The following is a 12,497-nucleotide window of genomic DNA, read 5'->3' as shown; positions in this document are numbered from 1 at the left end:
TCCAAAACATTTCCTTCACAACTTAAATAGACGGAGCCCCGCAAGCGGGGCTCCTATTTCTGGGCGGTTTGCCCTTCGGGCATCTGAAGCTACCTAACGAACCTAACCTACTTACCTACCTACGCTTTTTTCCCCAAAGTGTAATGTTTTCACGGACGTCTCACTAAATCAATAGGTAGGTAGGTTAGGTTCGTTAGGTAGCTTCAGATGCCCGAAGGGCAAACCGCTCAGAAATAGGAGCCCCGCGAAGCGGGGCTCCGTCTAGTTAAGTTGCGAAAGAAATGTTTTTTGAAAAGAAACAGTCCGACGAACTCCAGATTTGATGGACACCCCAGCGTTTGTCAGGCAGCGCCACGGGTGTTAAAAATGGGAACTAAAAACTGTCAAAGCGGCGGCTAATGACTCGCTGTATTACATTACGGCTAGCCGTATTGAAGAACGTATGGCGCCGAATACATTCCGGCGGATTCTCATTCAGCCGCATTCAATCCGGCTAATCGTTAAACCGCCGCATTTCAAAACGCCCCTGTTTTTGAAAACGGCTAGCCGTAATGTAATACGGCGGATTATACGATCCGACTGCGACATCTACATACCCAGTCTTTTAGTCCTATGGACTTCGAGTTTTAGCCGTGGGACAGCAAAAATAATGCCTATTTGAAAATTGACCCTGTTATGGATTTCAGTTGTTTTGACAGCGCACTCTATGACGCCTTGGCGGAACTGCGCCGAACGCCACTCAGGTGTACTGTAACACCCTAGTTTGCTCTATTTGTCAAAGGTTGCGTTATAAAACGCCTCTTGAAGGCGATAGATGGCACAATTCAGCCGTTCTCCGACATATATATCCATAATAAACGCTGCTACTGATCAGCTTAAGACGAAACAGGAGCTGAGTTTTAAATATTTTAGGTAAATATACCCGTTTCGCTAACGGAAGCGGCACCTAAAAGTAGTGCGATAAGGACAAGGCGAAAAATCCTGCGTAAAAATCTCAAAAATCGAGGTTTTGTCTGTTTCCTCCTCCAAAACTTAACCAATCGTAACCAAATTTGGAAATCTAAATAATTATGAAATTATCTGTGTCGGACCGTTTTGCTTTTTTGGCTAATTGATATCAGTTTTGAATGCCACGCCTCTCATTGCGGCATAGTCAATTAGGCCATTTTGGCCATTTTTGAAGGGCTCTAGTGCCTTAAAAAACAAAAATATCAAAAAAAGCAAAACGGTCCGACACAGATATTGACAATATTAATCTGTGTTGAAAAAATCATTGCTCTAGCTTCAAAAACCACGGAGGAAAACGAGGAGTACGTTTGTATGGAGAAATGACCACTCCCGTTGGCTCTTAAGACGCCGAGAAAAAGTGAACAGGCAGGTCAGGTGTAAAAATAGAAATACTCATCATACTCAAAAATACATATGTGTCCCAAGTAACAATTTGTGGTTCTATAGTCGTCGATAGAACGTTTCCCAAATACCACCTAAGGTCCTATAAAAGACCAAAGAAGATTGTATAAAGCCGAAATGGCGCATCTTATGTGCCATTCAGTGATATAGTAGACCTGTAGCAGTGTCAGTCGTGACGTTTTAGGTCTATAAAAGTGATGTGATGATCACTTTTGTGCTAATTTGTTGTCAGTAACGCCATTATAGTGTTAATTTATACTATAGTGGCATTGGTGATTCCATTATAGTGCTTGTTTTATACTATAGTAGTATTTGAAATTGTATTATAGTGCTTTTTTATACTATTGTAGAATTCATAGTTCCTTTACTACGAAATTTGCTATCAAGTTTTCCATCAACTGTTGTGAGTGGGTTTGTTGTGTGTTTACTTCACAAAAACGGTACTAAGTAAAATGGTGATAAGTAAAGACTTTATATTAATATGCGCCATTTAGATGTCGAATAATTCGGTCCTTAGTGCAAAAAGTATATGGGACGGAAGTTTTACCGTTAGAATAGTATTAGTTTAATGAGGAATTTTAAATGCCCCCTCGATTTATTTGTTTTTAATAAAATAATTTAATAAAATATTATGATATTCACCATAGTTACTACTATACAGCCAAGAAGTAAATCCGACGGTTTTATAGGCTAACTATAGAACTTACGACGAAATATTCACCGCCATCATGATTAAAATTAGGGTTCCAAAAGAATTTTGCTGTGACCCAGTTACACCTACAAACTCTTTAGAAAGATATAGGATTTTTTTTTAATTTAGATGTAGTCATTACTGTTGTTTCCTTTTTCAGTGTGATTGGTAAAAAAAATGTGCTAATAATGGATGTCGATAAATATCTAAACCGTCACGATTTTATGCTTGCATTAAATCATTGATGATAAATCTCACCTACAATCACTAATATCACTGGGGTCTTTTTTATCAATTCATTAAAATATAAAAATATTTTGTACGGAACCACATTATGTGGCTTAGGCCTGAACTTATATAAGCAAGATATAAGTAGCCAGTACAGATCAAATTTATCATTTACAAGTAGTCGTTTTCTACCTTTATGTATCTAACTCGGTTTATATAAGACATAAAAACTCAACTATAACGCTGTTGTCTTTTAAAAGAAAAAACAAAACCACTATACAACAGTTTTGTGATATAAAAGAGTCATTATTGTGACGTTTACAGCGATGATATATAATAGGGATTTAAAAACTACTAAAGCGCTTTTTAACGCTATAAATATGTCCCAAAAACGCTACTATAGAGCAAAACAGTTCTATAATAGTGTTCATATGACTACTAAAGTATTATGTACTATAGCAGTGATCTCTAAAGCCACTATATCCTGAAATCGTTGTATAGCTGGGTTTTTGTCACTGTTAGAACACAAAACTATAGCGGCTTGGCAGGGAACCTTAATAGCGCAAATTAGTTGCATAAAAGTGATTCCAAATACTATTATACAGTAATATTGCTATATAGTGGTTATATTTGAACCTGTTATAGTACACGCCTATAACGGCTCTATAAAATGATGAAATAAACCTTTACATCAATTGCTTATAGAATATATTACCTGTATAAGCCTATAGAGCAAAAAGGTGTTGCCAAGCGCTTTTATACGACAGGTGGTCACCTCTGAAACCTTAATACGACGTCTATACAAGCTTTTAGCGATAAAAACTAAAATTATAGGACTAAAATGTTACTTGGGGTCCCATTGCTCTTATCTCAGCGAATTATGAACTATGGGATATATTTTTGAGTAAGTTATATGCACCCATATTTTTACACTTGACTGTACCTGCTTTGGTATCACATCTTCTCAAGATTGTCTTAACTTCCTTTCTCAGGCGGAACAAGAGCGTTTGATGATTCGCCTCCATACAGAAGCGCGAATCGCGGCTCAAGACAAGGTGACGTTGTGGATCAAGAAATATTGCTGGGACACCATGATGACTCCACGGACTAAGATCCTGGCCATCTTCAGCCATTACCAGGCGAGTATTGCAGCGTTTTAAGAGTGCCGTAGAATAATGCGAGAAGCTCCATAAATTGTACACGTGATGATTGGTACAAACAGCAAGACTCTTAACTGTACATCGGTGGACCTTATTACAAAAGGTATAAGGTCCACCGATGGACAGTTAACAGCGTGGGCGATGGTATTGGTACACTGCATCAGCCAACTGCTGTGGAGTTACGAGATGGAGGTATGAAACAAGGAAGCTTTGTCATCCAGAAAGGTAGGCTTTGACCTGGTCCCACCTAAACTTATGATGTAAGTAACCTCTGGAGTGTCTTTACTGTACTGATTGTGAGTGTTATGAATGTACCTACTCATGTACCTATAGTTGGTCAAGCAGATCTTGTCAGTAGAAAAAGGCGGCAAATTAGAAAAATGTAGGCGCGAAGGGATATCGTCTCATAGAAAATTTGAATTTCGCGCCCTTTTCTACTGACAAGATTAGCTTGACCATCTATAGTTGTGAATCCAGGTGGAGAACTATGCCGTGCTGCCGACGCAGCGGGACAACTGGCCGGAGCTGCAGCAGGTGGCAGCGCTGCGGGCGCTCGAGATGGAAAACGACGAGGACCTGTTCAAGCCGTGGGAGGAGCACAAGCCCGAGCTATCCGCGATCGATCTCCTCCCGACCGTGGCGTCAGGGATCAGGGAAAAGTATGTGCCGCTTTATCAACTAGAAGATACTTTAAGCGATTAAGGAAGTGAAAGTTAGATAAAGTCAATCGAAACCTTTCACCAGATCTACGTTGTCCGTGCGAAGTGCGCGAGGGTTGTCGGGAGGAACCGACAGCCAGTTCCTCGAGGACATGGAGGCGGAGGAGGAGGCCGTGGACCAGTACTGCATGTCGGGCACCGCGACCCACAAGTTCGTCACCGTGCCCGGCTACATGATCCCGCAAACCAGGGCGTACAGCTTCCTGCAGATGTACTGGCTGCAGCAGATCGTCAAGGTATTAAGACACGTGTGCCTGTGGCTACATGATGTCACAGACCAAGGCCTACAGTTACAGTAGCGATCAAAAGTATTTTGACAAACGAACTTCTTTCAATATGTTTATGAATAGGAGGGTATATATTTAATAATCATTAGTATCATTACGTTACGATTATATTTTGTTTACCCTTCATTTGTTACGTTTCCACTTAGATTACTAAAACCAAAAAGAATAGATAGTATAGAGGGGTCCTGTCATTGTAAATTTTGTAGTCACTGTAAATTTACTGCCATCTATCGACACACGACTAAAACTCAAAATGAAAACGTATAAAGTTATCAAAAAATGTATATATATGGATAAATGATTTTATTATTTTTATATCTTTTTGATCCATGTTCATTCACTGATATCTATGTGTTAAAATTGTTAAATATGAAACGGTGTCGTCACGCCATCTAGCCGAGGATAGGCTAAAGGTGTGTGCGCCATCTATTCGAGAATGACTTTTGCTTGAATTCCGAGGCACGTTTTTTCCTTAGACTTTATTCGTCTTATACGAAGTTACATATGTCTTTGCTAAAACTAAACAACAGACTTAGAATTAAAACTGATAATTTGCGCTACAGGTAGATCAAAAGTATTTTGACACTTTAATGAAATGCTTTTGCTGAACTGGCAAGACGGTTAAAAAAAAACATTTTATTAATATTTAATGGCATATCCTCTGGCTTTCCTCACAGCAGTAAATCGAGACGGCATAGAGTCCCCTAACTTCTGTATATGATCATATAGTATGTTCGCCCATTCTGACTGAAGACCTTGGATAAAACCCCATTGTTTGAATTATTTCTGCACCTCACACTGGACGATCCAACGCTTTCTATAAAAGCTCTATAGCATTAAGATCAGTACCTTGACTATATAAGGCCACTCAAAAACCGAGATTTTTTTGATTAAAGAAGCCTTTACATGGGTGTTCTACTGAAATCTTTTTTATTACACGATCAGTTGTAGAAGTCGTTTTTCGAGGACAACCGCTTCTATGCTTATTTGTGATGCAGTTTCGAGCCTTGAACTGCTTATTCCAGACAGAAATCAGATGCATTGATACACCAAAAGTCCGCGAAACCTCAGCTTGCTACTTATCTTTCTAAAGTGCAGCCGCACCAATTTGCTTGAAATCGTTCGAATATGCTTTATGTTTGGCATATTAAGAGAAGTATTCACTGTATTCAGATGTAATTACTTCCAAAATATTTAAATTCTGCGGCTCTGTTCTCAAAAAAATTGTAAAAAATAGAACCGTGTCAAAATACTTTTGAACCCGTAAATTGTAATTTTTTGTTGCCAAGTTTATATTTTCATTCGATGAAACTAAGCTTTTTACGTGCTTCAAGAAGCTTTTAAGCCATTGATTAAATTATCATAAAGTCATTTGAAAAAACTAATATGTTTCATATACTTAATACCAAAGTTATTATCTTTGTCAAAATACTTTTGGTCGCTACTGTATAGTCGTTTAGTTAAAGGAATTAGTAGTAGAGTTTATAGAGTTTTAGGGTTCCGTACCTCAAAGGAAAAAACGGAACCCTTATTATACCCATATACCTACCCATAGGATCACTCATGCGTCTGTCTGTCCGTCTGTCACAGCCTATTTGCTCCGAAACTACTGGGCCAATTAAGTTGAAATTTGGTACACATAATATGTAAGTCAATGACCCAAAAACGAACATATGTAACTTAAACAAATGAATTTTAAACATAGGGCTACTAATTGAATAATTTTACGGTTTAGACTAACTTGTATTAAGTCACTTGCGCGACATGTTTCGGAGAGCCTAGTTTAAATTCGATAGGGGCTACTTTTGGGGGGTAAATGAGAAAATTAAAAAACAAAGTTTTTCAAACTATATCGTGTTAATATAATAGCCAACGAAAGGTCGCATTGTGAGAATGTCAAATATGTTATTTTATAATTTTAGGATAAACAATTTAGAAGTTATTTCTTAATTCGAAACAACTTAATCTAAAATTTTGAAAAAAAAAGATGCAAAATAGTAGAAAGATGACAGGAAAACCTATTAGAAATATACAGTCAAGCGTGAGTCGGATTTAAGAACAAAAATGCGGTTATGCTTTTTTAGGGACAAGACAAAGAATGCGACTAGGGGGCTGTCCATAAAGTACGTCATCGATTTTTGACGATTTTTGACCCCCCCCCCCTATAATCATCCAAAAATCATGCTTCAAATGACCCCATTTCCTCCTACTTCATGCTACCGTCATCCGATGCCCAGACCCCCCCCCCCCTAAATTGAAATGACGTAATTTATGAATAGCCCCTAGGCTGCATATTGATTGAATTAGGTACTTGTACTATTGTTACGTGTTTAAGCGCTATAGATATATTATCTCTCTTCGGCCTTCGCTTTTAAAACACTTGCGGAAGTTGTGGGAAGCGCTAACCCGTGGGACGCTCCCAGCTTTCAGCTCTACGCGGAGCTCGGCCTTCAGTCTTTGCATTTGGACACTTGTAATATTTTTCGGCATTTAATCTCCCTATAGGCCCCGTGCATGAACTATACATAAGGGATTTTGTTCGTAAGCATTTAGTGAGCAATTAAAATCAATTAATTTTGTACCTATCAAGCAGAAACGTCTGCGTACAGTCAACGGTAAAAATATGGGTGTAGACAACTTACTCAAAAATATGTCCCATAGTTCTTAATTCACTGACATAAGAGTTACGGGCAGGGGCGTATTTACCCTAGGGCCAAGGGAGCCATGGCCCGGGGCGGCAGGCCGCAGGGGGGCGGCGAAGCCGCCCCCTCGCGGCTTTTTCTGGGCGCCTTTTATAATCAAACTTAGCTATATTTTTTATTATATTTTAATTGACATTTAAATTAATTAACAAACGAACGCTTCAAACCCCACCAATAGGGGATATTACTGCAATGTTCTGCCGCCAGAGTGCAGCACTACCGACTCAGTAAATTCATAGACTAACTTATACATACTGAGCGGCTACCGCGAAAACCGAAATTCGCAAATTGCGGGGATCTTTCTCTTTTACTCCAATGAAGGCGTAATTAGAGTGACAGAGAAAAATCCCCGCAATTTGCGAACTTCGATTTTCGCGGTTATAGCCCAGCCCTGTATGTGCCACAAAGGTGCCACCTACGCAGAGCTTTGCCTAATATTTGCTTTGCTTTGATATGCAGCAATGACAGCACAGAACCTAGTGCAACGCCAGTGGTAATGTCCACACTATCGGAGCAGCTTCCGTCTACTATACGCCTCATATGCGCCTACCGGAAAAAAAGCTAGCGATCCATTTGTATAACATAGTCCCTCGAGCAGACTCGATGCCAGACCCGACCGAACTCCTTAGCTATATCCAGCCTGACTGCCAATGCCTCACCTTGATTCTCAATGGCCAAAACCCAGCAGTAATCACCGGTCACCGATCAGATCAGGCAAATATAACGAGGTCGCATCGTCATTGAGTGACAAAAATGGCCTATACAAATCTGTATCTAGAATAGTGACATTAGTGACGTCACCTTTCTGCACTCAAAAGAATAAAAAAATATCTACGTTCCACTATCAGCGAAGAGCGCCTGAATAGCTTAGCTCTTCTTAATAAAGAAGCTGAGCTGACAAACGTTTTAAATTACGACAGCGTCATTGATGATTTTGTCAACCAATTTGTACATAGTAAAACAATGTAATGCCTATGTGAGTAAATGGTAAATGTTTAGTTTTTTTTTTATTACACACCCCAAAGATAATTGTTGCAGGTTTTTTTCTTAAATAAAATACTTTATTGTCACTGATGAAGGGGGGCGGCATATCAAAATGGCCCGGGGCGCCAAATTTGTAAATACGCCTCTGGTTATGGGACATATTTTTGAGATGATTTGTACACCCATATTTTTACCGTTGACTGTACGATATATGCTATCAAACTTAGATACTTACATCTTTGGCATGTGAATTGCGTTACTAACGCACGTATTTCGAGAAACTATAGTGATATGATGACCAGATGATGAGTCGGGGATATGGTTGAAGTAGAGTAGGAACTACTTGCGAATACCGCGCCACCTGCCCATTAAATAAAACGCTCGGGTCGCGCGGTCTCTTCTCATTCTGAACGGAGATGGTTACAGCTGAACGTGCAGAACATGCGGTTGTGGTTCAACAAGCAGTTCGACGAGCTGATGGCGGCCAAGAAGAGGGAGGTCGGCCTCGTCTGCGACCGCCACGCGAGGCTCCGGTTCATCATTGAAGGTGTTGTCTACCTACCTACCTATCATCCCGCTATCTAACTTGTTTCATTCTTTAAGTCCTTTCCCATCAAATCAAGTGGAATTGTCTTTAAGGTTTCTGTAAAAACTGTATTGAGAAAAAGCTATTAATTAGTAACATGCGCGAGTTAGGTTTATACATTATTATCGGTATATGTATATACTAACCCTTTATTTTTTATATAAGTATTAGGTCTGATGCAAGATCCTTCTTGTTTAAAATTCGATGAATGTTTGTTATATTTTATTTGTACACTTATGACTTGTCAAAAGTGCTTATTTTTAAGCCTCTACTTAAATAAATAATTTTGAAGTTTGAAGTTTGATCCGAATCCTCGATCGCTACCTTAGATAATATAACCAAACGGAGTGGTCATTAACAAGCGTTCCCCTCTGTCGAAAATAGGCAGCCAATGGTCAACCACATGTATGGACTGACGTTTATCTGACATGGCTATGGGGCTGTCCATAAATTACGTCATCGATTTTTGACGATTTTTGACCCTCCCCCCCTAAAATCATCCAAAAATCATGCTTCGAATGACCCCGTTTCCTCCTACGTCATGCTACCATCATCCGATTTCCAGACCCCCTCCCCCCTAATTTAAAATGACGTAATTTATGAATAGCCCTATGTTTACGTTACGTATACATTTGATGTGCCCCTCCCCCGCAAAAAACGGCAGACTATTTTGTACCGAAAATTATAGACATGGCGTCTCCGTTGGTTATATCCTCTAAGATCGCTACACTAGAAGACGGTATTACAATAAAGAAGAATACTAATAGGCCCCAACGTTGTCTGTTCTCTTTGACGGCGCAGAAACTAGTATAAGTAAGTATCACTTCTCTCTCCTCGCTCTTTGTAAAAATGCTATTTGTCAATAACAGGGTTGGGCAAAATACTGGCTTCCATGTATTTCAAACACAAATTACAAAATATATTTTTAAAACTATTTGAAATACAAATACAAAGCCGCAGTCATATTGAAACTTCATTCTTACCCCGTTTACGTCAATTATTTCTGTCATTGGTTCACCATTAACAGTACGAATATTAAGTAACTCACCGTCATCGCCGTTCTCACCGACACTCTCGTTTCCCACATAATTAATTTTTTTGCACATCATATTCAGATGACCCTTTTTGTTACACTTCCTGCAAGTATAGTTAGCGAACCGACACTGCTCTGTGGCGTGATTTTTAAAACCACATACCGCGCACTTCACTTTAGCATTAGCACTAACACTAGGTTTTGTAGCGATCTTGATGAACAGTTGGTCAGGTGACGACGAGGCCTGGGCCATTACAAACTACTTTGGTGACTGGTAATTGAAATACAAAATACAAATTACAGTGTTTAAAATGGACGGAAACTACTGCAATGACCCTATCCCCTGGCTGTTGACGAAAAGTTCCGCGCAGAATAGCTCGCGCATTGTACCTACATATTTGCCCTCGTACAAGTCCTACATTATATTTAAAAAAACGTTCCATTTTAGGATCATAGAATTTAACAAAAAAATGTATTTTGAAGCTTAAAGTATTTGAAATACAAAATACAAAATACATGTGAGTGCAGTATTTGAAATACCAAATACAAAATACTTTTCCAGGTAGTATTTGAAATACAAATACAAAATACTAAAATGTATTTCAAATACGTATTTCAAATACATGTAATTGAAATAGTGCCCAACCCTGGTCAATAAAGGACAATGATACTGTTGAGAAGGTTCAAATTTCAAATCAAGTTGTCGCCGTTTTGGTGGTTACACGGCTGTGTATGTGTGCTGTGTGCGTAAAAACGTGTAAGTACGTGTGCGTTTTTAGGGTTCTGAAAAGTCGATTTTAATCATGTTATATATACTTTAGGTAATCATTTTATGAAACAAATCTAATTAACATTATCTTCACAATTATAAAAAAATATTTGACCTACTTAAGTATATCACCCTTAAACTGTATGTATATAATTGTAACTTAATTTATCTAATTTAATTTTCATATCGACGTGTAATATGTAATCATAATATTGATAAATGAGTATGAGTATTAAGTTGGATTACAGAGCTGAACAAGTTGTCAGACCTACGCGGCAGTTTCCACCACCTCGTGATCCAGATCAAGGACCCACAGTGGGCGCAGGACGAGCAGCCTGAGCGGCTCATCAAAGTCGACCCTGAGGAGGTGTGTCGTGTACTTCTAGCTTTAAGCTAAACGCACTAATTATCTATGTGTCTTGCCTGAAGAATAAACTTTCTTGGTTATTTCAATATACGTACACTTACCTAAATAGTTTAAATAATATATTATGGCCTTTAGATTGTAAGTTTCTTGGGATTGCTCTTGAAGAGTAAACCATAGATGTATTAGAGATTATTCACGTTACCTTAAAAACATATCAACCGCGTGCGTTCTGCATTTTTAAGTATGTGCCTCGTCAATGATTCTAATATTTGTACATTATTTTACTTGGTCTTTAAATCGTTTTGTTTTGTTATCAGTGCTCGATAGAGCCATACATCAGCCCGAGCCAGATCGTGATCCCGCCGCCCGAAGGTGGGCCAAAGGACGACTTCCGCGAGCGCGCGCTCATTGAGATGATGGACGGCGTGCTCGAGAAGCTGTGGCACGAGGAGATCAAGAAGCCGATCCCGATGCCGCAGTGTATGGTGAGTGACAGTTCCTCCCAGTACCTACTATTGCTATATTAGCAGTGCTATAGAGCCGCAATTTCGCTATAGGCAACACACATACACAATACCCCAGGTAGCAAACTTTCGTCGTAACGATGTCCATTCACGGTCATTTCAGACGTAAATGAAGTCGCTACTTTCGTCGTACAGACGTACTAAATGACGAACATATGTCATAGCCTCACGACGTCTCTAACGACGTCTTATAGGACGTCTAATAGTAACGTAATATGGACGTCTTCGAACGTCGTTGGTAGGACGTCCAATAGTAACGTAATATGGACGTCTTCCAACGTCGTTGGTAGGACGTCCAATAGTAACGTAATATGGACGTCTTCCAACGTCGTTGGTAGGACGTCTTTTAGTAACGTAATATGGGCGTCTTCCAACATCGTTGGTAGAACGTTTTTTAGTAACGTAATATGGACCCGATGTCGTCAGGCCGTGGTTGACGTCGGCACTGCACTCGGCAGCACCCGCACTGTGCCGGATGGCGCCCTCTGCCGTCGAATCCTAGAACCGAATAGCCAACTATCCGGTTCGAAGGACCATATACGAGGTCCAAAAATAACACTGTATAAAACCACCACTTCATTACACTACTGTACACTGTCTACAACATTCACTATTGCTTTTGAATTGACGACCTATTGTTCCTCGAACCTTATATATAAACCCGGAAAAATCTTAACACCGCGTTGTAGAACAGACGCGTTGGGAACAAAGTGCCATCTCTTGACTTATTTGGTAATTAATAATGATTGTGACCAAAAAGGTACGTCCTGATAGTGACCCCAAATAGACGTTAGTGAAACGTCATGTTTGTGACCAAAAAGGTACGTACTGATAGTGACCTAAAATAGACGTTAGCGAAACGTCATGTTTGTAACGAAAAAGGTACGTCCTGATAATGACCCCACATAGACGTCAGTAAAACGTCGTATTTGTGACCAAAAAGGCACGTCCTGGCCCCAATTTCACCACGGTGACAGGTGTGACAATTGTAAAACATCACTGTTCCTGACGTCACAGGCATCCATGGGCTACGGTTA

At 39.6% G+C, this 12,497-nt stretch overlaps 1 protein-coding gene across 1 annotated transcript in view; it reads left to right on the top strand.

The window, feature by feature from the left end:
• Positions 1-12,497, top strand: part of LOC134790465 (cilia- and flagella-associated protein 43) — a 77,018-nt gene that overhangs the window by 23,279 nt on the left and 41,242 nt on the right. The window contains exons 15-20 of the mRNA XM_063761274.1: positions 3,322-3,468; positions 3,967-4,148; positions 4,234-4,444; positions 8,608-8,728; positions 10,818-10,936; positions 11,254-11,421. Of these exons, the coding sequence (XP_063617344.1) occupies positions 3,322-3,468; positions 3,967-4,148; positions 4,234-4,444; positions 8,608-8,728; positions 10,818-10,936; positions 11,254-11,421 (948 nt within the window). The remainder of the gene's footprint in view (positions 1-3,321; positions 3,469-3,966; positions 4,149-4,233; positions 4,445-8,607; positions 8,729-10,817; positions 10,937-11,253; positions 11,422-12,497) is intronic.

The sequence above is a fragment of the Cydia splendana genome, chromosome 5, assembly GCF_910591565.1.
Source record: "Cydia splendana chromosome 5, ilCydSple1.2, whole genome shotgun sequence".
NCBI classification, from domain to species: Eukaryota; Metazoa; Arthropoda; class Insecta; order Lepidoptera; family Tortricidae; genus Cydia; species Cydia splendana.
This window is presented reverse-complemented; position numbering and strand designations above follow the sequence as displayed.